General features: G+C 42.6%; 2 protein-coding genes across 2 annotated transcripts; both read left to right on the top strand.

The window, feature by feature from the left end:
• Nucleotides 1-483: 483 nt before the first annotated feature.
• Nucleotides 484-12,374, top strand: LOC310921453 (2-acylglycerol O-acyltransferase 2-B-like; the record flags this gene model as incomplete). Its single annotated transcript, XM_083881582.1, has 5 exons — nt 484-580; nt 3,823-4,001; nt 5,796-6,000; nt 9,485-9,659; nt 11,757-12,374. The coding sequence occupies 5 exons, from the start codon at nt 484-486 to the stop codon at nt 11,962-11,964; spliced, it is 864 nt and encodes a 287-aa protein (XP_083737708.1). The 3' UTR covers nt 11,965-12,374.
• A 3,573-nt stretch (nt 12,375-15,947) lies between these two features.
• Nucleotides 15,948-21,568, top strand: LOC310921428 (2-acylglycerol O-acyltransferase 3-like; the record flags this gene model as incomplete). Its single annotated transcript, XM_083881557.1, has 5 exons — nt 15,948-16,011; nt 17,402-17,509; nt 18,454-18,524; nt 19,244-19,483; nt 21,386-21,568. The coding sequence occupies 5 exons, from the start codon at nt 15,948-15,950 to the stop codon at nt 21,566-21,568; spliced, it is 666 nt and encodes a 221-aa protein (XP_083737683.1).
• Nucleotides 21,569-26,565: the final 4,997 nt, after the last annotated feature.

The raw sequence follows: 26,565 nt of genomic DNA, 5'->3' as shown, positions 1-26,565 counted from the left end.
CCCCTTAAACCCACCCAAATTCCCCTCCGAACCCCTCTAAACCCCCCTAAATCCCCCCCAAATCCTCCCCAGGACCCCCAAATCCCTCCCAGGACCCCTTAACTCCCACCAAATCCCCCCCAGGACACCCCAAATCCACTCTAACCCCCCCAAATCCCTCCCAGGACCCCTTAAACCCCCCAAATCCCCCCTTAAACGTTCCAAATTGCCCCAAATCCTGCCCAGGACCCTTTAAACCCCCCCCAATTCCCTCCAGGACCCCTTAAACCCCCCTATATCCCCCCAAATCCCTCCCAAGACCCCCCAAATCCCCCCTTAACCCCCCAAATCCCTCCCAAGACCCCCCAGATCCCCCCCAGGACCCCCCAAATCCCCCCTTAACCCCCCAAATCCCCCCCAAATCTCCCCCAGGACTCCTAAACCCCCCCAAATCCCCCTCCAGGACCCCCCAAATCCTCCCCAGGACCCCCCAAATTCCGGGCCATGCCCCTGCTGGAATTCGCCCCCCTGCGGGTCCCCCTCCGGCGGCGCCTGCAGACCCTGGCCGTGCTGCAGTGGGTCTTCACCTTCCTCCTGCTGGGTGAGCCCCAAACCCCCCGGGACCCCCAAAAATCCCACCCAGGGACCCCCAAAAATCCCACCCCACGGGGTCCCAAAAATCCCTTTTTATCCCTCGGGATCCCAAAGTTTTTTAGGGCAGAGTTAAGTGTGTTCACACCCCAAAAAAATCCGAATTTTGGGGTCAAGGGGGAGGAAATTTGGGGTGTAAATTGTGAGGAGGGTCCCCAAAATCCCATCCCGGGGGTCCCAAAAAATCCCATCCGGGAACCCCAAAAATCCCACCCGGAGGGTCCCAAAAAATCCCACCCAGAGGGTCCCCAAAAATCCCACCCAGGGGGTCCCCAAAAATCCCACCCCGAGTCCCCAAAAATCCCACCCAGGGGGTCCCAAAAATCCCACCCAGAGGGTCCCCAAAAATCCCACCCAGGGGGTCCCAAAAATCCCACCCCGGGAGTCCCAAAAAATCCCACCCAGGGGGTCCCAAAATCCCACTCAGGGGGTCCCAAAAATCCCACCCCGGGAGTCCCAAAAAATCCCACCCAGGGGGTCCCAAAATCCCACTCAGGGGGTCCCAAAAATCCCTTTTTATCCCTCGGGATCCCAAAGTTCTTTAGGGCAGAGTTAAGTGTGTTCACACACCAAAAATATCCGAATTTTGGGGTCAATGGGGGCAAAAAAATCTGAATTTTGGGGTCCAGGGGAGGAAATTTGGGGTGTCTGGGGGTTGAATTATGAGGAGGGTCCCCAAAAATCCTCCTGGGAACCCCAAAATCCACCCCTGAGCCCTTTTTCTCCTCCTTTTTGTTCCCAAAGTTTTTTAGGGCAGATTTAAGTGTGTTCACACCCCAAAAAAATCCGAATTTTGGGGTCAAGGGGAGGAAATTTGGGGTGTCTGGGGGTGAATTGTGTCCCCAAAATCCTCCTGGGGACCTCAAAATCCACCCCCGACCCCCTTTTTTCCCCCCTTTTTATCCCTCGGGATCCCAAAGTTTTTTAGAGCAGAGTTAAGTGTGTTCACACACCAAAAAAATCCGAATTTTGGGGTCAAAGGGGAGGAAATTTGGGGTGTCTGGGGGGTGAATTGTGAGGAGGGTCCCCAAAATCCCAAAATTTCACCCCAAAATCCACCCCTGACCCCCTTTTTTTCCTCCTTTTTGTTCCTAAAGTTTTTTAGGGCAGAGTTAAGTGTGTTTACACACCAAAAAATCCGAATTTTGGGGTCAAGGGGAGGAAATTTGGGGATAAAATCCCAGAATTTGGGGGGAAAAAAATCCCAGAATTTTGGGGGAAAAAAATCCCGGAATTTGGGGAATAAAACATCAGAATTTGGGGAATAAAACCTCAGAATTTGGGGAATAAAATCTCAGAATTTGGGGAATAAAACCTCAGAATTTTGGGGGAAAAAATCCCCAGAATTTGGGGTATAAAACCCCATAATTTAGAGGAAATAAATTCCCAGAATTAGAGAGAAAAACCCCAGAATTTAAGGAGAAAATCTTAGTGTGTATATATATATATATATGCGTGTGTGTGTGAATATATATGGAAATACATACATATAATACAACATACATACATTACAAATACAAAATATATATTATAAATTAGTAAATATAATTTAGTTTTTCCCCCCCAGGGCAGCTGTGCACGGTGCTGTTCCTGCTCCAGAGCCCATTCTGCATATGACAATACTCACATATAATACAATATACACATATAATACAATACACATATACCTTAAAATACACATACAATATATATATATATTAAAATATATATATTTTTTTTTATTTTTACCCCCCAGGGCAGCTGTGCACGGTGCTGTTCCTGCTCCAGAGCCCATTCTGTACATAAACCAATACATGGACATATAACACAACACACACACATATAATACAATACACATGTATTATAATACAATATACATATAATACAATACACACATATAATACAATATACACACACCACACATTATAAATACAATCTAGTTTATTTCCATACATATTAAAAAATTATTTTATTTATTTTTCCCCCCCAGGGCAGCTGTGCACGGTGCTGTTCCTGCTCCAGGGCCCATTCTGCATATGACAATATACACATATAATACAATATACACATACAATACAATACACATATACTTCAAAATATATATACTATATATATATTAAAAAATATTTTTTTTTAATTTATTTTCCCCCCCAGACCAGCTGTGCACGGTGCTGTTCCTGCTCCAGAGCCCATTCTGCATATGACAACACACACATATAATACAATACACACATATAATACAATACACATATACCTTAAAATACACACACAATATATATATATTTAAATATATATTTTTTTTTTATTTTTACCCCCCAGGGCAGCTGTGCACGGTGCTGTTCCTGCTCCAGGGCCCACTCTGTACATAAACCAATACATGGACATATAACACAACACACACACATATAATACAATACACATGTATTATAATACAATATACATATAATACAATACACACATATAATACAATATACACACACCACACATTATAAATACAATCTAGTTTATTTATATACATATTAAAAAATTATTTTATTTATTTTCCCCCCCCAGGGCAGCTGTGCACGGGCTGTTCCTGCTCCAGTGCCCACTCTCTATATGACAATACACACACATAGAATACAATATACACGTACAATGCAATACACATATACTTTAAAATGTATATATATAATTTTTTTATTATTATTTTATTTATTTTCCCCCCCCAGGGCAGCTGTGCACGGTGCTGTTCCTGCTCCAGAGCCCATTCTGCATATGACAATACTCACATATAATACAATATACACATATAATACAATACACATATACTTCAAAATATATATACAATATATATATTAAAAAATATATTTTTTTAATTTATTTTTCCCCCCCAGGGCAGCTGTGCACGGTGCTGTTCGTGCTCCAGGGCCCACTCCCTATATGACAATACACATACATTGCATACAATACACACATACAATACAATACACATATACTTCAAAATATATATACTATATATATATATATATTAAAATATATATATTTTTTTGTATTTTTCTCCCCCAGGGCAGCTGTGCACGGTGCTGTTCCTGCTCCAGAGCCCATTCTGCATACGACAATACTCATATATAATACAATATACACATATAATACAATACACATATACCTTAAAATACACATACAATATATATATATTAAAATATATTTTTTTTTTGTATTTTTCCCCCCCAGGGCAGCTGTGCACGGTGCTGTTCGTGCTCCTCCTGCGGGGCCCGCTCCGCCTGGCCGCTCTCCTGTATTTACTGTGGGTCCTGGCGGACCGTGACACGCCCCGCCGCGGGGGGCGCCCTTGCGCCTGGATCCGCTCCTGGCCCGTCTGGCGCCACTTCCGGGACTATTTCCCCATCTCGGTGCGCCTGGGGGGGAATGGGGGGGTTTGGGGGTCCTTGGGTGGGTTTTTGGGGGTTTTGGGGGTCCCTGGGTGAAGTTTTGGGGAGGGGGTTGGGGGGTTCTGGGGGGATTTTGGGGGTCTCTGAGTGGGATTTGGGGGTTTGGGGGTCTTTGGGTGGGGTTTTGGGGGTCCCTGGGTGGGGTTTGGGGGGGTCTCTGGGTGGGGCTTTGAAGGGTTTGGAGGTCTCTGGGTGGGATTTGGGGGTTCTTGGGGGTTTGGGGGTCCCTGGGTGAAGTTTTTGGGGGATGTTGGGGGTCTCTGGGTGGGATTTGGGGGGTTTGGGGTCAATGGATGGGGTTTGGGAGGGTTTTTGGGGGGACTGGGGAGGTTTGGGGGTCTCTGCGTGGGATTTGGGGGTTTGGGGGGTCCCTGGGTGAAGTTTTGGGGTTTAGGGGTCCTGGGTGGGTTTTGGGGGTCTCTGGGTGTCCCTGGTTGGGGTTTTTGGGGGTCCCTGAATGGGGGTTTGGGGGATTCTGGGGGGATTTTGGGGGGTTTGGGGGTCCCCTAGGAGGGGTTTAGGAGTTTGGGAGTCCCTGAGTGGGGTTTGGGGGTCCCTGGGTGGGATTGGGGGTCTCTGAGTGGGGTTTTGGGGGTCTCTGGGTGGGATTTGGGGGTCCCTGGTTTAAGTTTTGGGGGGTTTGGGGGTCCCTGGGTGAAGTTTTTGGGGGGTTTTGGGGGGTTCTGGGGGAAATTTGGGGTCCATGGGTGGGGTTTGGGGGGTCCTGGGTGGGGTTTTGGGGGTCCCTGGGTGGGGTTTGGGGGTCTCTGGGTGAATTTTTGGGGGGTTTGGGGGTCCCTGGGTGGGATTTTGGGACTTTCGGGGTCCTTGAGTGGAGTTTTGAGGAGGGATTTGAAAAACCCCCCAAAAAAACCCCAAATTCCTCCAAAAGTCCCCAAATTCCCCCCACAAAACTGCCCCAAAAAACGCCAAATCCTCCCCAATTCTCCCCCCAAATCCCAAATTCCCTCCAAAACACCCAAATTTCCCCCTAAAAACTCCTAAAAAAACCTCCAAAAAATCCACCAAAACCTCCCAAAAATTCACCGAAAAATCCCCAAAAATTCACCAAAACCTCCCAAAAATTCACCGAAAAATCCCCAAAAATTCACCAAAACCTCCCAAAAATTCACCAAACCCCCCCAAAATTCACCGAAAAATCCCCAAAAATTCACCAAAACCTCCCAAAAATTCACCAAACCCCCCCAAAATTCACCGAAAAATCCCCAAAAATTCACCAAAAACCTCCCAAAAACCCCCCAAAATTCACTGAAAAATCCCACAAAATTCACCAAAAACCTCCCAAAATTCACCGAAAAATCCCCAAAAATTCACTGAAAAATCCCACAAAATTCACAAAAAAATCCCCCAAAATTCACTGAAAAATCCCCCAAAAATTCACCAAAACCCCCCCCAAATTTCACCGAAAAATCCCCAAAAATTCACCGAAAAATCCCAAAATTCACCAAAAAAATCCCCAAAAATTCACCAAAAAATCCCCAAAAAATCCCCAAAAATTCCCAAAAAAATCCCCAAAATTCCCCAAAAATTCCCCAAAATTCCCCAAAAAATCCTCAAAAAATCCCCAAAATTCCCCAAAAAATCCCCAAAAATTCACCGAAAAATCTCCAAAAATTCCCCAAAATTCCCCAAAAAATCCTCAAAAAATCCCCAAAATTACCCAAAAAATCCCCAAAAAATCCCAAAAAATCCCCAAAAATTCCCAAAAATCCCCAATTTCCCCCTGAATTGCAGCTGACCCGCACGGTGCCGCTGGAGCCGGACAGGAATTACATTTTTGGGTTCCACCCCCACGGGGTTTTGGCGGCCGGAGCTTTTGGGAATTTCTGCACCGAAGCCACGGGATTCCGGGAGCTGTTCCCGGGGCTCAGGCCCAGCCTGCTCACCCTCCCCTGCTGGTTCAAAATCCCTTTCTTTAGGGAGTATGTCATGGCTGGAGGTAAGAGAAATAAATGGGAATTTTTGGGAATTTTTTCTGATTTTTTTCTGATTTTTTTGGGGATTTTTTCTAATTTTTTTCTGATTTTTTTCCAATTTTTTCCGATTTTTTTCTGATTTTTTTTCTGATTTTTGGGGGGATTTTTTAAAAATTTTTTTTGGGATATTTTTCTGAATTTTGGGGATTTTTTTGGAATTTTTTTGGATTATTTTTCGATTTTTTCCAAATTTTTTCCAATTTTTCGCGATTTTTTCCCGAATTTTCCCCGATTTTTTTGAGAATTTTTGGAGGAATTTTTGGGATTTTTTGGAGGAATTTTTTGGGTTTTTTGGAGGGGATTTAGGGGGGGGTTTTTTTGAGAGAATTTGGGGATTTTTTTTGGAGAATTTGGGATTTTTTTGGGGAGAATTTGGTGTTTCTGTGAGGATTTTTGGGGGATTCCGGGAGCTGTTCCCTCCCCTGCGGCTTCAAAATTCCTTTTTTTAGGGAAAATGTCATGGCTGGAGGTAAGAAAAAAAATTGGGGGAAATTTGGGGGTTTTTGGGATTTTTTCCGATTTTTTTTGGTTTTTTTTCAGATTTTTTTCCAATTTTTTCTGATTTTTTTCTGATTTTTTCCGATTTTTTTTCGATTTTTTTCTGATTTTTTTTTTTCTGACTTTTTTGGATTTTTTTTATTTCTGATTTTTTTCCGATTTTTTCCCAATTTTTTCCCGATTTTTTTCCGATTTTTTTTTTCCTTTTTTTTTTTTCGGATTTTTTTTTCAATTTTTTCTGATTTTTTTTCGATTTTTTTCTGATTTTTTTCTAATTTTTTTTTTATTTTTTTTCCTGATTTTTTTGAAAAAAAAAAAAAAATCCCCAAAAAATCTGATTTTTTTTTTTCCAAAATTCAAAAAAAATTCCAAATTTTTTCCCAAAAATCCCAGATTTTTTTCCATTATTTTATCCCATTTCCCCCCAGGTCTTGTTTCCTCTGAACCCTCGAGTCTGGAGTTTCTCCTGTCCCATCCCGGGGGGGCCGAGGCTCTGGAGGCCCAAAATTCTGCATTTCTGACACCAAATTTTGTCTCTTCTTCCCCCAAATTTTGGAATTTTTTTCTCCTTTAAAATTGAGGATTTCTTCCCCCAAAAATCCATTTTTTTCCCCAAAAAATCCAAATTTTTTCCCCAAAAAAATTCAAAAAATCCTAATTTTTTTCCCAAAAAATCCAATTTTTTTTCAAAAAAAATTCCCAAAAAATCCAAATTTTTTCCCAAAAAAATCTAATTAAAAAAAAAAAAATCCCCCCAAAAATTCCTTTTTTTTTTTCCAAAAAAAAATCAAAAAAAATTCCAAAAAGATAAAAAAAAATTCCAAAAAAAATCCGAATATTTTTCCAAAAAATCCCAAATTTTTTCCCCTAATTTTCGACATTTTTCCCCACATTTCTCCAGGTCTTGTCTCCTCTGAACCCTCGAGCCTGGAGCACCTCCTGTCCCACCCCGGGATTTCACCCCAAATTTTGGATTTTTTCCTCTCCTAAAATTCCTGATTTTGCCTCCCTAAAATTCAGGATTTTTTCCTCCAAAAATCCAATTTTTTTCTCCAAAAAAATCCGATTTTTTTCCCCAACAAAAATCCAGTTCTTTTCCCTTTCAAAAAAAAAAAAAAAAAAAAAATCTCTGATTTTTTTTCCAAAAAACCCAATTTTTTTCCCCCAAAAATCCTATTTTGTTTCACCCCAAAAATCCAATTTTTTTCCCCTCAAAAAATCCCCAAAAAATCGAAATTTTTCCCCCAAGAAATCCAAATTTTTTTTCCAAAAAAATCCTATTTTTCCCCCCCAAAAAATCAAAAAAAAAAAAATCCAAAAAAATTCCAAAAAAATTCAAAAAAAAAAAAAAAAAATCCCCAAAAAATCCGAATTTTTTCCAAAAAAATTTTGAATTTTTTCCCCACTTTTTTCCCCACATTTTTTGGCAGGTCTTGTCTCCTCTGAACCCTCGAGTCTGGAGTTTTTATTGTCGCACCCTGGTGGGGGCCGTGTCGCTGTCATTGCCCTGGGGGGCCCCTTTTTTCCCCAAAAAGAATTCAGATTTTTCCTCCCAAAAATCCGAATTTTTTCCCCAAAAAATCCCAAAAATTTCTAATTTTTTCCCCCCCAAAATACAAAAAAATCCAATTTTTTTCCCAAAAATACCCCCCAAAAATCCCAAAAAATCCGAATTTTTTCACCCCAAAAATCCAATTTTTCCCCCCCAAAAAATTCTAAAAATCCTAATTTTTTTCCCAAAAAAATCAATTTTTTTTTCAAAAAAAAATTCCCAAAATTCCTAATTTTTTCCCCGCAAAAAATACAAAAAAAATCTGATTTTTTCCCCCAAAAAAATCCAAAAAAATCCAAATTTTTTTCCAAAAAAATCCGAATTTTTTCCAGAAAAAAATCCAAAAAAATTCTAATTTTTTTTTTTCCAAAATCCCCCATATTTCCCCAGGTCTGGTGTCCTCGGAGCCCTCGAGTCTGGAGTTTCTCCTGTCCCATCCCGGGGGGGGCCGAGGCTCTGGAGGCCCAAAATTCTGCATTTCCGACACCAAACTTTGGCTCTTCTCCCCCCAAATTTTGGAATTTTTTCCCCCAAATTTTGGAATTTTTTTCTCCTTTAAAATTGAGGATTTCTTCCCCCAAAAAATCCATTTTTTTTCCCCAAAAAAATTCCAATTTTTTTTTCCCAAAAATCCGATTTTTCCCCAAAAAATCAGATTTTTTTTTCCAAAAAATCCAATTTTTTTTCAAAAAAAAAATTCCCAAAAAATCCAAATTTTTTCCCAAAAAAATCCAATTAAAAAAAAAAAAAATCCCCCCAAAAATTCCTTTTTTTTTTTTCCAAAAACAATCCAAAAAAATTCCAAAAAAAAAAAAAAAAAAATTCCAAAAAAAAATCCGAATATTTTTCCAAAAAATCCCAAATTTTTTCCCCTAATTTTCGACATTTTTCCCCACATTTTTTGGCAGGTCTTGTCTCCTCTGAACCCTCGAGTCTGGAGTTTTTATTGTCCCACCCCGGCGGGGGGCGGGTCGCGGTCATTGCCCTGGGGGGAACCGCTTTTTACCCCCCGAAAATTTCAGATTTTTCCCAAAAAATAAAAAAAAAAAAAAATCCAAAAAAAAAAATCTCAAAAATTCCTTATTTTCCCCCCCCCAAAAAATCCAAAAAATTCCGAATTTTTCCCCCCCAAAAAAATCCAAATTTTTTTCCAAAAAAATCCGATTTTTTTTCCAAAAAATCCAATCTTTTTCCCCAAAAAATCCGATTTTTTTTTTCCAAAAAAAATCCCCAAAAAATCCGATTTTTTTTCCAAAAAATCCTAATTTTTCCCCCCAAAAAATCTGAATTTTTCCCAAAAAAAATCCAAAAAAAATCCAAAAAAAATCCGAATTTTTTTCCAAAAAATCCAGATTTTTTCCCCCTAAATTTCGGACATTTTTCCCCACATTTCCCAGGTCTTGTCTCCTCCGAACCCTCGAGTCTGGAGTTTCTCCTGTCGCACCCCGGGGGGGGCCGTGTGGCGGTCATTGCCCTGGGGGGCCCCCCCGAGGCTCTGGAGGCCCGGCCGGGGGCGCTGCGCCTGCAGCTCCTGCGGAGAACCGGATTCGTGCGGATCGCCCTCAAACACGGGTGGGAATTGGGAATTTGGGGGTTTTAGAGGAAATTTCGGGATTTGGGGAGATTTTGGGGGGGATTTGGGGGGGGTTTGGGGGGTTTGGGGGATTTTTGGGGGGATTTGGGGGGGATTTGGGAGGAAATTGGAGGATTTAGGGGGATTTGGGGGGATTTTTGGGGGGTTTGAGGGGATTTGGGGGGGATTTTGGGGGGATTTGGGGGGATTTGGGGGATTTTTGGGGATTTGGGGGGCTTTTGGGGGGATTTGGGGGGATTTGGGATCTTGAATGGGAGATTTTGGGGCATTTTGGGGGGATTTGGGGGGAATTGGAGGATTTAGGGGGATTTGGGGGGATTTGGGGTCTTAAATTGGGGGGATTATGGGGAATTTGGGGGGATTTTAGGGGATTTGGGGAGATTTTGGGGAGATTTTGGGGGGTTTGGGGGGATTTGGGGGGGATTTTTGGGGGGATTTGGGGTAAATTGGAGGATTTAGGGGGATTTGGGGGGATTTTTGGGGGGTTTTGGGGGATTTGGGGGAAAATTGGGGAGGTTTGGGGGGTTTGGGGTCGTAGGAGGGGCTTAGGGGGGGATTTGGGGGGTTTGGGGGAATTTTGGAGAAATTTTGGGGGGTTGGGGGGATTAAGGGGGGAATTTAGGGGGGTTTGGGGTCTTAAATGGGGAGTTTGGGGGATTTTGGGGGGATTTGGGGTTCTGGGAGGGGTTTAAGGGGGATTTAGGGGGGTTTGGGGGGATTTGGGGGGATTTGTCCACATCGCCCTCAAATACGGGTGGGAATTGGGATTTTGGGGGGATTTGGGGGATTTTTGGGGATTTTAAGGGGGTTTGGGGGGGATTTTGGGGGAATTTAGGGGGATTTGGAGGGGTTTGGGGTCGTGGGAGGGGTTTAAAAGGGGATTTGGGGTCTTAAATGGGGACTTTGGGGGGATTTTGGGAGATTTGGGGGGACTTTTAGGGGATTTGGGGTTCTGGGAGGGGTTTAAGGGGAGATTTGGGGGGATTTAGGAGGGATTTTGGGGGGTATTCATCCACATCGCCCTCAAATACGGGTGGGAAATTGGGATTTTTGGGGAAATTTGGGGGATTTTAGGGGATTTGGGGGGGTTTGGGGTTGTGGGAGGGGTTTAAGGGGGGATTTGGGGGGATTCGTGCGCATCGCCCTCAAATACGGGTGGGAATTGGGGATTTTGGGGGAAATTTGGGGGGATTTTGGGGGTTTTTAGGGGATTTGGGGCATTTTGGGGGGGTTTGGGGGGATTAAGGGGGGAATTTAGGGGGGTTTTGGGTCTTAAATGGGGAATTTTGGGGGATTTGGGGGGTTTGGGGTCGTAGGAGGGGCTTAGGGGGATTTTAGGGGGAGTTTGGGGGAATTTAGAGGGTTTGGGGGCATTTTGGGGTCTTAAATGGGAGATTTTGGGGGATTTTGGGGGGATTTTGAGGAAAATTGGGGAGGTTTGGGGGGGTTTGGGGTCGTGGGAGGGGTTTAAGGGGGATTTTGGGGAGTTTTTGGGGGGGATTTGGGGGGATTTGGGGGGTTTGGGGTCATGGAAGAAGTTTAGGAGGGGATTTTGGGGAAATTTGGGGGGATTTTGGGGTCTTAAATGGGGAGTTTTGGGGGGATTTGGGGAAGATTTTTTGGGAAATTTGGGGGTTTTAGGGGGTTTGGGGGGTTTGGGGTCGTGGGAGGGCTTTAAAGGGGGATTTGGGGTCTTAAATGGGAGATTTTGGGGGGATTTCAGGAGATTTTGGGGGGGTTTAGGGGGATTTGGGGGGTTTGGGGTCCTGGGAGGGGTTTAAGGGGGGATTTTGGGGGAATTTTTGGGGTATTTTGGGTGAATTTGGGGTGATAAATGGGGAGGATTTGGGGGAAATTGGGGGATTTGGGGGGATTTAGGGGGAGTTTGGGGAGATTTGGGGCCCTAAATGGGAGGATTTGGGGTCATGGGAGGGGTTTAATGGGGGATTTGGGGCATTTTTAGGAGGGATTTGGGAGGGATTTTGGGGCAGGAATTTGACACCAAATTTTGGGGATCCTCAAATCCCCTAAAACCCCTAAAACCCCAATTTTTTCCCATTTTTCTGTCTCTCCAGGACCCCCCTGGTGCCCGTGTTCAGCTTTGGGGAGAACGAGCTGTTCCGGCAGGTGCCGAACCCTCCGGGGTCGCGGCTGCGGCGCCTCCAGCAGCGGCTCCAGAGGCTTTTGGGGGTTTCGCTGCCCCTTTTCCACGCCCGGGGGGTTTTCCAGTACAGCTTCGGCCTCCTGCCCTTCCGCCAGCACATCCACACCGTCGGTGCGTGAGATAGGGGGGAAAAATGGGGAAAATTTGGGGGAGAAATGGGGAAAAAATGGGGAAAAAGTTGGGAAAAAAATTGGGGGAAGTTGGGGAAAATATGAGAAAAATTGGGGGAAAATATGGGAAAATATGGGGAAAAGTTGGAGGAAAAATTGGGGAAAGTTGGGGGAAAATATGGGAAAAAATTGAGAAAAAATAGGGAAAAGTTTGGGGGGGAAATGGGAAAAGTTTGGGGGAAAAATGGGGAAAAAACAGGAAAAAGTTGGGAAAAAAACGGGAAAAAGTTGGGAAAAAATGGGGGAAAAAATTGGGAAAAAAATTGGGAAAATATGGGGAAAAGTTGGGGAGAAACAGAAAAAATTGGGGGAAAATTTTTGGAAAAAATGGGAAAAAGTTGGGGAAAAAGGGGGAAAAATATGGGAAAAATTGGGGAAAAAGTTGGGGGAGAAATGGGAAAAAGTTGCGGAAAAAATGGGAAAAAGTTGGGGAAGAAACAGGAAAAATTGGGGGAAAATATGGGAAAAATTGGGGGAAAATATGGGAAAAGTTGGGGAAAAGTTGGGGGAAAATATGGGAAAAATTGGGGGAAAATTGGGGGAAAGTTGGGGGAAAATAGGAGAAAATTGGGGGAAAATTTGAGGAAAAATGGGAAAATTTGGGGGAAAAATTGGGGAAAAAATGGGGAAAAAGTTGGGGAAGAAATGGGAAAAAATTGGAGAGAAAAATGAGGGGTTTAGGGAAAAAATTAGGGAGAAATGGGGAAAAATTGGGGAAAAATGAAAAAAAATGGGGAAAAATTGGGGAAAAATGGGGAAAAATTGGAGGAAAATTGGGGGAGAAATGGGAGAAATTGAGGATTCTTTAATGAGATTTTTGACCTTTTCAAATGGGATTTTTTTGCGTTTTTTGGCGTTTTTAATGGGATTTCTTGGGCTTTTTTAATGGGATTTATTTGGGGATTTTTTTCTAATGGAATTTTTTTTTCTTCTAATGGAATTTTTTTCCTTTTCCATGGAAGTCGGGGCCCCCCTGGAGGTTCCCCTGGTCCCGAAGCCGTCGGGGGAGCAGGTGGAGCTTTGGCACGGCCGGTACCGCGAGCGGCTCCGGGGCCTTTTCGAGGAGCACAAAGGGGCCTTTGGGATCCCCCCCGAGCGCCGCCTCAGCTTCGTCTGAGCCCCAAAATTATCCTAAAATAGCCCCAAAAATAGCCCCAAAATATCCCAAAAATATCCCAGAAATATCCTCAAAATATCCCCAAAAATATCCCCAAAATGTCCCCAAAAATCCTCAGAAATATCCCAAAAATATCCTCAAAAATATCCCCAAAATATCCCAAAAATATCCCCAAAAATATCCCAAAAATATCCCCAAAATATTCCCAAAATATCCCAAAAAATGTCCCCAAAAATGTCCCCAAAAATATCCCCAAAATATCCCCAAAATATCCCCAAAAATATCCCCAAAATAGCCCCAAAATAGCCCCAAATATCCCCAAAATATCCCAAAAATATCCTCAAAATATTCCCAAAAATATCCCAAAAATATCCCAAAAATATCCTCAAAAATATCCCCAAAAAATCCTCAAAAATATCCTCAAAATATCCCCAAAATATTCCCAAAATATCCCAAAAAATGTCCCCAAAAATATTCCAAAAATATCCCCAAAATATCCCCAAAAATATCCCCAAAATAGCCCCAAAATAGCCCCAAATATCCCCAAAATATCCCCAAAATATCCTCAAAATATTCCCAAAAATGTCCCCAAAATATCCCCAAAAAATCCTCAAAAATATCCCCAAAAAATCCTCAAAAATATCCCCAAAAATATCCCAAAATATCCCAAAAAATATCCTCAAAAAATATCCCAAAAATATCCCCAAAAATATCCCCAAAATATCCCCAAAACAGCCCCAAAATATCCCCAAATATCCCCAAAATATCCCCAAAATATCCTCAAAATATTCCCAAAAATGTCCCCAAAATATCCCAAAATATCCCAAAATATCCCCAAAAATATCCTCAAAATATCCCCAAAATATCCCAAAAATATCCCAAAAATATCCCAAAAATATCCTCAAAAAATCCCCAAAAAATCCTCAAAAATATCCCAAAAATATCCCCAAAAATCCTCAAAATATCCCCAAAATATCCCAAAAAATATCCCCAAAATATCCCCAAAAAAATCGGATTAAAATAAAATAAAGTGGATTTAAATGAGGCGTAAATTGAATTTTTGGGGATTTTTTTTTAGGGGGTTTTGGGGGGAATTTTGGGGAATTTTTTTGGGATTTTGGTGGAATTTGGGCAGATTTTGGGAGGGAAATTTGGGAGATTTTTGGGTAAATTTTGGGTGATTTTTTGGTAAATTTTGGGTGATTTTTGGGTAAATTTTAGGTAAATTTTGGTTGATTTTTTGGGTAAATTTTGGATGATTTTTGGGGCAATTTTTGGGTAAATTTTGGGGTAAATTTTGAGTGATTTTGGGGTTAATTTTGGGTGATTTTTGGGTAAATTTTGGGTAATTTTTGGGTGATTTTTGGGTAAATTTTGATTGATTTTTGGATAAATTTTGGGTGATTTTTGGGGCAATTTTTGGGCAATTTTTGGGATAAATTTTGGGCGATTTTTGGGTAAATTTTGGGTGATTTTTGGGGTAAATTTTTGGTGATTTTTTTGGATAAATTTTGGTTGATTTTTGGGTAAATTTTGGATGATTTTTGGGGTAAATTTTGGGTAATTTTTGGGATAAATTTTGGATGGTTTTGGGGTGATTTTTGGGTAAATTTTGGGTAAATTTTGAGAAATTTTGGGTGATTTTTGGGGTAAATTTTGGTTGATTTTTGGGTAAATTTGGGGTGATTTTTGGGGCAATTTTTGGGTGATTTTTGGGGCAATTTTTGGGTAAATTTTGGGTGATTTTTGGGGCAGATTTTGATTGATCTTTGGGTAAATTTTGGGTGATTTTTGGGGCAATTTTTGGGTAAATTTTGGGTGATTTTTGGGGTAAATTTTGGATGATTTTTGGGTAATTTTTGGCCAATTTTTGGGTAAATTTTGGTTGATTTTTTGGATAAATTTTGGGGTTTTTTGGGATTAAATTTTGATTGTTCTACACACAACTTTTCTCCCCCTTTTTTCATCAACTCCAACCACATTTTAACTCCCAAAATTTCCATTTTTCCCCTTTTTTTAGGCCATTTTTACCCCAAATTTTTTCAGGATTTTTTTGGGATTTTTCTCTCATTTTTGGGGAGAATTTTGGGATTTTTTGGGGGTTTTTCATGGGGAAAAAAATCAATTTTTTTCTCCTCCTTCCCCGCCCCGAACACTCCCGGCTCCTTCCGCCTTCCCTGGGACAAAGTTCGGCCAAAGTCGGGACGTGGCGAAAGAAAAAGGTGCCGGGAGGGGAAATTTTGAGGGTTTTTTGGGTTTTTTAAATGGGATTTTTGGGGGGGTTTTAATGAGATTTTTTTGGGATTTTTTGGGAATTTTTTGGGATTTTTTGGGGATTTTTGGGGGATTTTTGGGGGATTTTTTGGGATTTTTTTGGGGAGTTTTGAGGGATTTTAATGGGATTTTTATGAGGTTTTTTGGTATTTTTATGGGATTTTTTGGAGGATTTTTAATGGGATTTTTGGGGGATTTTTAATGAGATTTTTTGGGGAATTTTTGGGGATTTATTGGGGATTTTGTGGGGTTTTAAATGAGATTTTTTGAGTATTTTAATGGGATTTTTTTGGGATTTTTAATGGGATTTTTGGGGGGTTTATAATGGAATTTTTTTGGGTTTTATGTGGATTTTAAATGAAATTTTTCACAGGAGGTTAATGGGATTATTTGGACATTTTTAATGGGATTATTTGAGTATTTTTAATGAGATTATTTGGGTTTAAATTTTAAAATCCCCCCAAAAAAAAAACCCCAAAAAATTCAATATTTGGGGACCCCCCCAGAGGTGTCACCTCAATTTGGGTCCCCCCGGGAAACAATGGGCGGAACCTTCGTGCAGTCCCTGTGTGTCCTGCAGTGGATGTTGACCTTCCTCTTCCTCGGTAATTAACCGGGGTTAATTAAGGCTGAGGGGTTAATTAATAACTGAGGGGAGTAATTAACCCTTTAGGGAAAGGTTTAAAGTCTGGAGGGGGTAATTAATGGGGGTAATTAATGACTGGGGGAGTAATTAATGAAGAATCCCTTGATGGGGTTAAAGGTTGAGGGGGCAATTAACGGGGGTAATTAATGAATGGGGATGTAATTAACGGGGGTTAATTAGTGCTGAGGGGTTAATTAATAACTGAGGGGGATAATTAACCCTTTGGAGGGGGGATTTAAACCATTAAAGGGGTAATTAATGGGGATAATTAATGATTGGGGGGTTAATTAATGGGGAGGGAGGGTTGATGGGGTTAAAGGTGAAAGGAGCAATTAACGGGGTAATTAATGACTGGGGATGTAATTAACGGGGGTTAATTAAGGCTGAGGGGTTAATTAATAACTGAGGGGGGTAATTAACCCTTTGGGGAAAGGTTTGAAGTCTGGAGGGGGTAATTAATGTGGGTAATTAATGACTGGGGGTTAATTAATGGGGAGGGAGGGTTGATGGGGTTAAAGGTGAAAGGAGCAATTAACGGGGTAATTAATGACTGGGGATGTAATTAACGGGGGTTAATTAAGGCTGAGGGGTTAATTAACACCTGGGAGGGTTAATTAACCCTTTGGAGGGAGGATTGAAACCATTGAGGGGCAATTAATGAGTGGCGGGTTAATTAATGGGGAATTAATTAACTCAAGCGGGCTAATTAATGGAAGGGGATCCAATTAACCGTTAGAGGGGAGGGTGCAATTAACGGGGGTCAATTAACGCCAAATGGGGCAATTAACGGGGCTAATTAACGGGGGGGTGAATAATTAATTAAATAATTATTGAGGAATTAATTAACTCGAGTGGGTTAATTAATTGAGAGGGATCAAATTAACCCTTTGAGGGGAGGGCACAATTAACGGGGTGACAATTAACAGGGGTCAATTAAACCCCTAAGTGGGGCAATTAATGGGGGTAATTCATGAGAATAATTAATTAATTAATGGGGAATTAATTAACTTGAGTGGGTTAATTAATCGAGGGGGGATCAAATTAACCCTTTGAGGGGAGGACACAATTAACAGGATGACAATTAACAGGGGTCAATTAACCCTGAATGGGGCAATTAATGGGGGTAATTTATAAGAATAATTAATTAATTAGTAATTAATTAACTCAAGCAGGCTAATTAATAGAAAGGGATCAAATTAACCCTTTGAGGGAAGGACACAATTAACAGGGTGACAATTAACAATGGGGAGGGGGAAGCAACTAATGAAGGCGGGGGGTGGATAACGAGGCTAATTAATGCTAATTAATGCTAATTAAGGCTAATTAATGCTAATTAACGCACTAATTAGGGCCGGTCTCGGCGCTGGGGCTGCTGCTGCTGCTGCGGACGCGGCTGTGGCTGCTCAGTGTCACCTACGGCCTCTGGTGGCTCTGGGACTGGCACGGGCCACACAACGGTGGGGACACCTGGGGACAGTGGGGACAGTGGGGACAGTGGGGACAATGGGGACAATGGGGACATTGGGGACAGTGGGGGACAGTGGGGACAATGGGGACAGTGGGGACATTGGGGATAATGGGGACATTGAGGACATTTAGGGACAATGGGGACATTTGGGGACACTGGGGACATTGAGGACACTGGGGACATTGGGGACATTGGAGACAGTGGGGACATGGGGACAGCGGGGACAGTGGGGACATTGGGGACAATGGGGGGATTGGGGACAATTGGGACATTTGAAGGGATTGAGGACATTTGGGACATTGGGGACATTTGGGGACATTTGGGGACATTTGGAGACATATGGGGTTAATGGGGACATTTAGGGACGTTGGGGACATTTGGGGGATTGGGGACATTGAGGACATTGGGGACATTGAGGACATTGGGGGGATTGGGGACATTTCGGGGGAATTGGGGACAATAGGGACATTTGGGGATATTGGGGATATTGGGGACATTGGGGACATTGGGGACATTTGGGGACATTTGGGGACATTTGGGGACATTGCGGGGGTTGGAGACAATGGAGACATTTGGGTTTAATGGGGTTAATGGGGACATTTGGGGTCATTGGGGACATTGGGGACATTGGGAATGTTGGGAACATTGTGGGGATTGGGGACATTTGGGATCATTGGGGACATTTGGGGTTAATGGGGACATTGGAGACAATTGGGGACAATGGGGACATTTGGGACAATTGGAGACACTGGGGACATTGGGGAGATTGGGGACAGTGGGGTGAATGGGGACATTGGGGACCTGCATGGGGTGACACGGGGGATTGGGGACATTCGGGTGGGGGGACATTGGCTCTGTCCCCCCAGTGTCCCCAATGTCCCCGTGGTGTCCCCAATGTCCCCCGGTGTCCCCAATGTCCCCCGGTGTCCCCAGGGCCCCGTCACTGGGCGTGGCTGCGGAACTGGCGCATCTGGGACCATTTCTGTGACTATTTCCCCATCCAGGTACCGCTGTCACCAATGTCCCCAAATGTCACTGGTGTCATCGGTGTCACCAAATGTCACCAAATGTCACCAAATGTCACCGGTGTCATCAGTGTCACCAATGACCCTGATGTCTCCAAATGTCCCCAATGGCCCCGATGTCCCCAATGTCCCCACTGTCCCCAATGTCCCCATTAACCCCAAATGTCCCCAATGTCCCCAATGTCCCCAATGCCCCCAACACCTCCAATGTCCCCAATGTCCCCAATGCCCCCAACGCCTCCAATGTCCCCAATGTCCCCAATGTCCCCAACACCCCAAATGTCCCCAACGTCCCAATTGTCCCCGATTTCCCCAATGCCTCCAATGTCCCCAATGCCCCCAATGTCCCAAATGTCCCCAATGCCTCCAATGTCCCCAACATTCCTGATGTCCCAAACTCCCTCAATGTTCCCAATGACCGCAATGTCCCCAATGTCCCCAAATATCCCCAATGTCCCCAAATGTCCTCAATGTCCCAAATGTCCTCAATGTCCCCAGTGTCCTCAATGCCCCCAACGTCCCCAACACCCCAAATGTCTCCAACGTCCCCAATGTCCCCAATGTCCCACACATCCCCAATACCCCCAATGTCCCCAACGTCCCCAACGCCCCTAACGCCACCAATGTCCCTAAATTCCCTCAATGTCCCCAATGTCCCCTGTGTCCCCAAATGTCCCCTGTGTCCCCCGTGTCCCCAGGTTGTCCGTGAGTCCCCTCTGCCCCCCGGGCGCAGTTACGTCCTCCCCGCTCACCCCCACGGCATCTCCTGCATCGGCGTTTTCGGCGCCTTCGTCACCGGAGGCCGCGGCGCCGCCGGCGTCCCCAAGGCCGGGCCGGGGCCGTGCCCGGGGCTGCGGCCCAACCTGGCGGCGCTGGACGGGCTCTTCAAGATGCCCATTTATCGCGAGTACGCCATGGCTGCAGGTGAGGGAAATTTGGGGGGATTTTGGGGAAATTTTGGGATTTTTTAGGGATTTTTTTGGGATTTTTTGGTGATTTTTTGGTGATTTTCTGGAAGTTTTTTGGAGATTTTTTGCGATTTTTTTTGGAATTTTTTGGGGGTTTTTTGGGTGATTTTTTGGGGATTTTTTGTGATTTTTTTGTGGGTTTTTTTGATGATTTTTGGTGATTTTTTTGTGATTTTTTTGTGATTTTTTTTTGGATTTTTTTGGTGAGTTTTTGAGATTTTTTTGGGATTTTTATGTGATTTTTCTGTGATTTTTTTTTGGATTTTTTGGGGATTTTTTGGGGCTTTTGGTGATTTTTTTGGGATATTTTGAGATTTTTTTGTGACTTTTTGGTGATTTTGGGGGGATTTTTTGGGGATTTTTTTGGTGATTTTGGGGGGTTTTTTTGGGATTTTTTTGGTGATTTTTTGAGATTTTTTGGGATTTTTTTGTGGTTTTTTTTTTTGTGATTTTTCTGTGATTTTTTTGTGATTTTTTGGTGATTTTTGGGAGATTTTTTTGGTGATTTTTTGAGATTTTTTTGTGATTTTTTGGGGATTTTTTGGGGGTTTTTAAATGATTTTTGGTGATTTTTGGTGATTTTTTAGAGATTTTTCTTTGGATTTTTTTTGGGGGGGGGATTTTTGGGGGATTTTTTTGTGATTTTTTGAGATTTTTTAGGGATTTTTTGGGGGATTTTTTTTATTTTTTTGGTGATTTTTTTGAGAATTATTTTTTATTTTTTGGGATTTATTTTTGTGATTTTTTTTGTGATTTTTTTTTTTTTTTGAGTGATTTTTGGAAATTTTTGTGGGATTTTTTGGGGATTTTTTGGGGATTTTTTGGTGATTTTTTTGGTGATTTTTTGAGATTTTTTTGCGATTTTCTGGGGGTTTTTTGGGGATATTTTGGGGGGTTTTTTGGGATTTTTGAGGGGATTTTTTTGGGGATTTTTTGGTGATTTTTTTTTGTGGCTTTTTAGGGGGGGATTTATTTGGTTTTGGGGGGTTTTGAGGGTTTTTTTTGGTTTTTGGTATTTCAGGGTGCCCTGAACCCAAATTTTCCAGGGTTTGGTGCTTTTGGGACCAATTTTGGGGCAAATTTGGAACCAATTTTGGTGGAATTTTGGCGTTTTTAACCCTTTTTTCGCCGGATTTTTTTTTTTAATTTTTTTTTTAAATTTTTTTTTTTTTTTTTTTTTGGGATTCCCTGTCCCATTAACCCTTTCCTCCCAGGCCTGTGCCCGGTGTCCCAGCTCTGTCTGGACTGGGACCAGTTTGGGACTTTTGGGGTCAATTTTAACCCTTTTTTCACCGTTTTTTTCCCCACTTTTGGGGATTTTTTTGGGTTTTTATTATTATTATTATTTGTGGGTTTTTTAGGATGTCACGGTGCCCTGAACTCAAATTTTCCAGGTTTGATGCTTTTGGGATCAATTTTGGGGGCAAATTTGGGACCAATTTTGGTGGAATTTTGGCGTTTTTAACCCTTTTTTCGCCGGATTTTTTTTTAAATTTAATTTTTTTAATATTTCCCTGTCCCATTAACCCTTTCCTCCCAGGCCTGTGTCCTGTGTCCCAGCGCTGTCTGGACTGGGACCAATTTGGAGCAAATTTGGGACTTTTGGGACCAGTTTTGGTGGAATTTTGGTGTTTTTAACCCTTTTATCACCGGGTTTTTTTCCACTTCGAGGTTTTTTGGGGCTTTTTTGGGGGGTTTTGGGTTTTTGGGATTTCAGGGTGCCCTGAACTCAAATTTTCCAGGGTTTGGTGCTTTTGGGATCAATTTTGGGACCAGTTTTGGTGGAATTTTGGCGGTTTTAACCCTTTTTTCGCCGGATTTTTTTTTTTTTTAATTTAAATTTTTTTTATGTTTCCCAATCCCATTAACCCTTTCCTCCCAGGGCTGTGCCCGGTCTCGGAGCGCTGTCTGGACGCGGTCCTGGCCCGCCCCTCGCAGGCGCTGCTGATCATGGTGGGGGGCGCGGCCGAGGCGCTCGAGGGGACCCCGGGGAGTCACCGCGTCACCCTCAGGAACCGCAGGGGCTTCGTCAGGCTGGCCCTAAAACACGGGTAGGGACGGGGAAAATGGGATTTTCGGGGAAATTTGGGGAAATTTGGGGGCTTGGGCGGGATTTGGGGAAGTTTCAAGGGGGTTTTGGGGGGATTTGGGGGGATTTGGGGGGGGGTTTGGGAGATCCTGGAGGGGTTTGGGGGGATTTTTGAGGGGATTTTTTTGGGGATTTTGGGGGGAATTTTTGAGGCATTTTGGGGGATTTTTTTTGGATTTTTTTTTTTATTTTTGGGGTGATTTTTTTGGGCTATTTCAGTGCTATTTTTATGGGATTTTTTTTGATTTTTGGGGGGATTTTGGGGGGTATTTCAGTGCTATTTTTATGGGATTTTTTTGATTTTTTGGGGGGATTTTTGGGTGATTTTGGGGGATTTTTGGGGGTTTTTTTGTGGGGATTTTTTTAATTATTTTTTTGGATTTTTGGGGGGATTTTTGGGGGATTTTTGGGGGGATTTTTTGGGGTATTTTTGGGGGGATTATTTTTTATTTTGGGGGATTTTTCTTATTTTTTTTTTTTTTATTTATTTTATTTTTTTTGTATTTTGGGGGATTTTTGGGGGGATTTTTTTTTGATTTTTGGGGGACTTTTGGGGGGATTTTTTTTGATTTTGGGGGGATTTTTTGGGGGGATTTTTTTGGAATTTTTTTTTATTTTTGTTGGGATTTTTTGGGCTATTTCACTGCTATTTTCACGGTTTTTTTTTTTATTTTTGGGGCTCCCCAGGGCCCCCCTGGTGCCCGTGTACGTGTTCGGGGAGCAGGAGACGTTCCGGCAGCCGCCCCTGGCCGAGGCCTCGCGGCTCCGGCTCCTCCAGAGGCGCCTCAAGAGGATTTTGGGGTTCGCCCCCTGTTTGTTCTGGGGCCGGGGGGGGCTCCCCTTCCTGCCCTTCCGCGTCCCCCTCACCGTGGTCGGTGAGTCTGGGGGATTTGGGGGAAAAATTGGATTTTGGGGAAATTTGGGGGTATTTGGGGAAAATTTGGGGGATTTTTGGGAAAATTTGGGGGAAAATTTGGAGATTTTAGAGAAAATTTGGGGGATTTTGGGGGAAAATTTGGAGATTTTAGGGAAAATTTGGGGGATTTTTGGGAAATTTGGAGATTTTAGGGGAAAATTGGGGGATTTTGGGGGGATTTGGGGGATTTTGGGAAGTTTTGGGGGTATTTGGGGGAAATTTGGGGGATTTTGGGGAAATTTGGGGGAATTTTGGGGGATTTGGGGGTGATTTGGGGAAATTATGGGGAGTTTGGGGGGATTTAAGGGGAGTTTTGGGGGAATTTGGGGAAAATTTGGGGGGATTTGGGGGAGATTTAAGGGGAGTTTGGGGGGAATTTTGGGGAAAAATTGGGTGAATTTGTGGGTGAATTTGGAGATTTTTGGGGGATTTGGGGGAATTTGGGGGAAATTTGGGGGATTTGGGGGAAAATTTGATGGATTTTTGGGGGGATTTAGGGGGGATTTAGGGGGGATTTTGGGGTCAAGGAGGGATTTAAGGGAGTTTTGGGGGATTTTGGGGGTTTTGGGGATTTGAGGGAAATTTGAGGGAATTTTAGGGAGAAATTGGGGAGTTTTGGGGGGATTTGGGGGGATTTTGGGGGATTTTTGGGGAAATTTGGAGGATTTTGGGGAAGTTCTGGGGAGTTTTGGGGGGATTTTGGGGTCTCGGAGGGATTTGGGGGGAATTTTGGGGAAATTTTGGGGAAATCTGGGGGAGTTTAGGGGGATTTAGGGGAAGGTTTTGGGTATTTTGGGGTTCGCCCCCTGTTTGTTCTGGGGCCGGGGGGGGCTCCCCTTCCTGCCCTTCCGCGTCCCCCTCACCGTGGTCGGTGAGTCGGGGGGATTTGGGGGCATTTGGGGGGATTTTAGAAATTTTGGGGAGTTTTGGGGAAATTTTTGGGATCTGGGAGGGATTTTAGGGGAGGTTTTGGGGGGGTTTGGGGGAAAATTTGGAGATTTTAGGGGGAATTTTGGGGGGATTTGGAAGATTTTGGGGAAGTTTTGGGGAGTTCTGGGGGAAATTGGAGGAGTTTGGGGGGATTTGGGGTTTTTGGGGGAGAATTTGGGGAGTTTTGGGAAATTTTTGGGGATTTGGGTGAATTTAGGGGGAGTTTTGGGGGAAATTTGGGGGAATTTTGGAGGGTTTTGGGGGAATTTTAGGGGAATTTGGGGGAATTTCAAGGGGGGATTTTGGGGTCTGGGAGGGATTTTGGGGGGAATTTTAAGGGAATTTTAAGGAGGTTTGGGGGCAATTTGGGAGGATTTTGGGGAAATTTGGGAGATTTGGGGGAATTTTGGGAGATTTGGGGGAATTTTGGGAGATTTTAGGGAAAATTTGGGGGATTTTGGGGGAAATTTTGCGGAATTTTGAGGGAATTTTGGGGAATTTGGGTGAATTTAGGGGGAGTTTTGGGGAGGTTTGGGGAGTTTTAGGGAATTTTGGGGGATTTTGGGGAGTGGAGTCTGGGAGGGATTTTGGGAGAATTTGGGGGATTTGGGGGGAATTTTGGGGGGAAATTTGGGGGAATTTTGGGCAGATTTGGGGGGAATTTTGGGGAGTTTTGGGGGAAATTTGGGGGGGATTTCATGGGAATTTTGGAAGAAATTTTGAGGCAATTTTGGGCGAGTTTTGGGGAATTTTGGGGGGAAATTCAGGGGGGATTTTGGGGTCTGGGAGGGATTTTAGGGGAGTTTTGGGTGGATTTTGGGGAAGTTTCGGGGCGATTTTTAATTTTAATAATTTAACAAATTATTTAACAAATCAAGAAAATCGAATTATTCTTATGAATAATAATAATATATTTAAATCATTAAAAATAAATCTAATAATTTAATTAATTTATTTTTGTTTTTATTTTTATTTTTATTTTTATTTTTATTTTTATTTTTATTTTTATTTTTATTTTGTGCTCAGTGGGGACCCCCCTGGAGGTTCCTCGTGTCCCTCGTCCCTCCCCAGAATTGGTGTCCAAATTCCACCAACTTTACCTGGAGCAGCTCCAGGGGCTCTTCGAGAGGCACAAAGGGGCCTGTGGGGTCCCCCCCGAGACCCACCTGACCATCGTCTGACCCCCAAAACACCCCAAAAACACCCCAAAAATATCCTCAAAATATCCCCAAAAATATCCCCAAAATATCCCCAAAATATCCCCAAAAAATATCCCCAAAAATATCCCCAAAAATGTCCCAAAATATCCCCAAAATGTCACAAAAATATTGCAAAAAATATCCAAAAAATATCCCCAAAAATATCCCAAAAAATATACCCAAAAATATCCCAAAATTATCCCAAAAATATTGCAAAAAATATCCCAAAAATATCCAAAAAAATCCCCAAAAATATTCCAAAAAATATCCCAAAATTATCCCCAAAAATATTCCAAAAATATCAAAAAAAATCCCAAAATTATCCCCAAAAATATCCAAAAAATATCCCAAAAATATCCCCAAAAATATCCCAAAAATATCCCAAAAATATCCCGAAATTATCCCAAAAGTATCACGAAAATATCCCAAAAATATCCCCAAAATATTCCCAAAAATATCCCCAAAAATATCCCCAAAAAATATCCAAAAAATATCCCAAAATGTCCCAAAAATATCCAAAAAATATCCCCAAAAATATTCAAAAAAAATCCAAAAAATATCCCCAAAATATCCCCAAAAAATCCCAAAATTATCCCAAAATTATCCCAAAAATATCCCCAAAATATGCCCAAAATCACCCCAAAAATATCGCAAAAATATCCCCAAAAATATCCAAAAAATATCCCAAAATTATCCCAAAAGTATCGCAAAAATGTCCCCCAAAACACCTCAAAATGTCCCAAAAATATCCCCAAACCGACCCCCAAATCCGCCCCAAATATCCCAAACCGACCCCAAAAATATCCCCAAAATATCCCAAAAAAATCCCCAAAAACATCCCCAAAATATCCCCAAAAATCCCCGACCTTCCCAAAGTTCCCTCAATCCCCAAAATTCGGGATTTTCTCCACAAAAAAAATTTGGATGTTTCCCAAAAAAAAAAAAAAAAGGAATTTTTATCACTCGGAGTTGTGTGTCTGTGTTTGTTTCTACCAAAAAAATGGGATTTTCCCCTCAAAAAATGGGATTTTCCCCCCAAAAAATGGGATTTTCCCCTCAAAAAATGGGATTTTCTCCCTCAAAAATGGGATTTCCTCCCAAATAATGGGAGTTTACCCCTCAAAAAATGGGATTTTACCCCCCAAAAATGAGATTTTTCCCCTAAAAATATAAGATTTTCCCCCCAAAAATGGGTTTTTCCCCTAAAAACTGGAGTGTCCCGACAAAAGGCACCGCCGGGATTCGAACCCGCGACCTCCTGTTGACTTTAATGAGATTTAACCAATTAAAGCCTCGAAATTCGGGGGTTTTTCCCTCCAAAATTCGAGTTTTTTCCCGCAAAATTCGAGTTTTTTCCTCAAATTTCGAGTTTTTTCCTCTCCAAAATTCAGGAGTTTTTCCCCAGCCAAAATTCGGGTTGGTTTTGGGGAGTTTATTTTCTAAAAACAAACAAAATAAACTCCCAAAATCCGGGTTTTCCTCCCCGAAATCCAGGTGTTTGCCCCACAAAATCCAGGTTTTTCTCCACAAATTCAGGGGTTTTTTTTTTTCAGCTTCAAAATTTCGGGTTTTTTCCTTCAAAATCGGGATTTTTTGTCCCAAAATTTCGGTTTTTCTACCCAAATGAAGAGTCCCGGAATAAACTGGGGGTGTCCCCCATTAAAAAGGGGGTTCCCCAATAAAAGGCACCGCCGGGATTCGAACCCACGGTCGATTGATCTCCCGTTTACTCGACAGACGCTTTAACCAACCCCCAAAATCCGGATTTTTTTCCCCCCAAATCGGTTTTTTTTCACCCAAAATCGGGTTTTCCCTCCAAATGAAGAATTCTTGAATAAACTGGGGTGTCCCCCATTAAACTGGGGGTGTCCCCCATTAAAAATGGGGTTCCCCAATAAAAGGCACCGCCGGGATTCGA

Source organism: Zosterops lateralis, assembly GCF_965231275.1.
Source record: "Zosterops lateralis genome assembly, chromosome: 34".
In the NCBI taxonomy this organism is placed as follows: Eukaryota; Metazoa; Chordata; class Aves; order Passeriformes; family Zosteropidae; genus Zosterops; species Zosterops lateralis.
The sequence above is the reverse complement of the archived record's forward strand: the minus strand, read 5'-3'. Positions and strand labels throughout refer to the sequence as shown.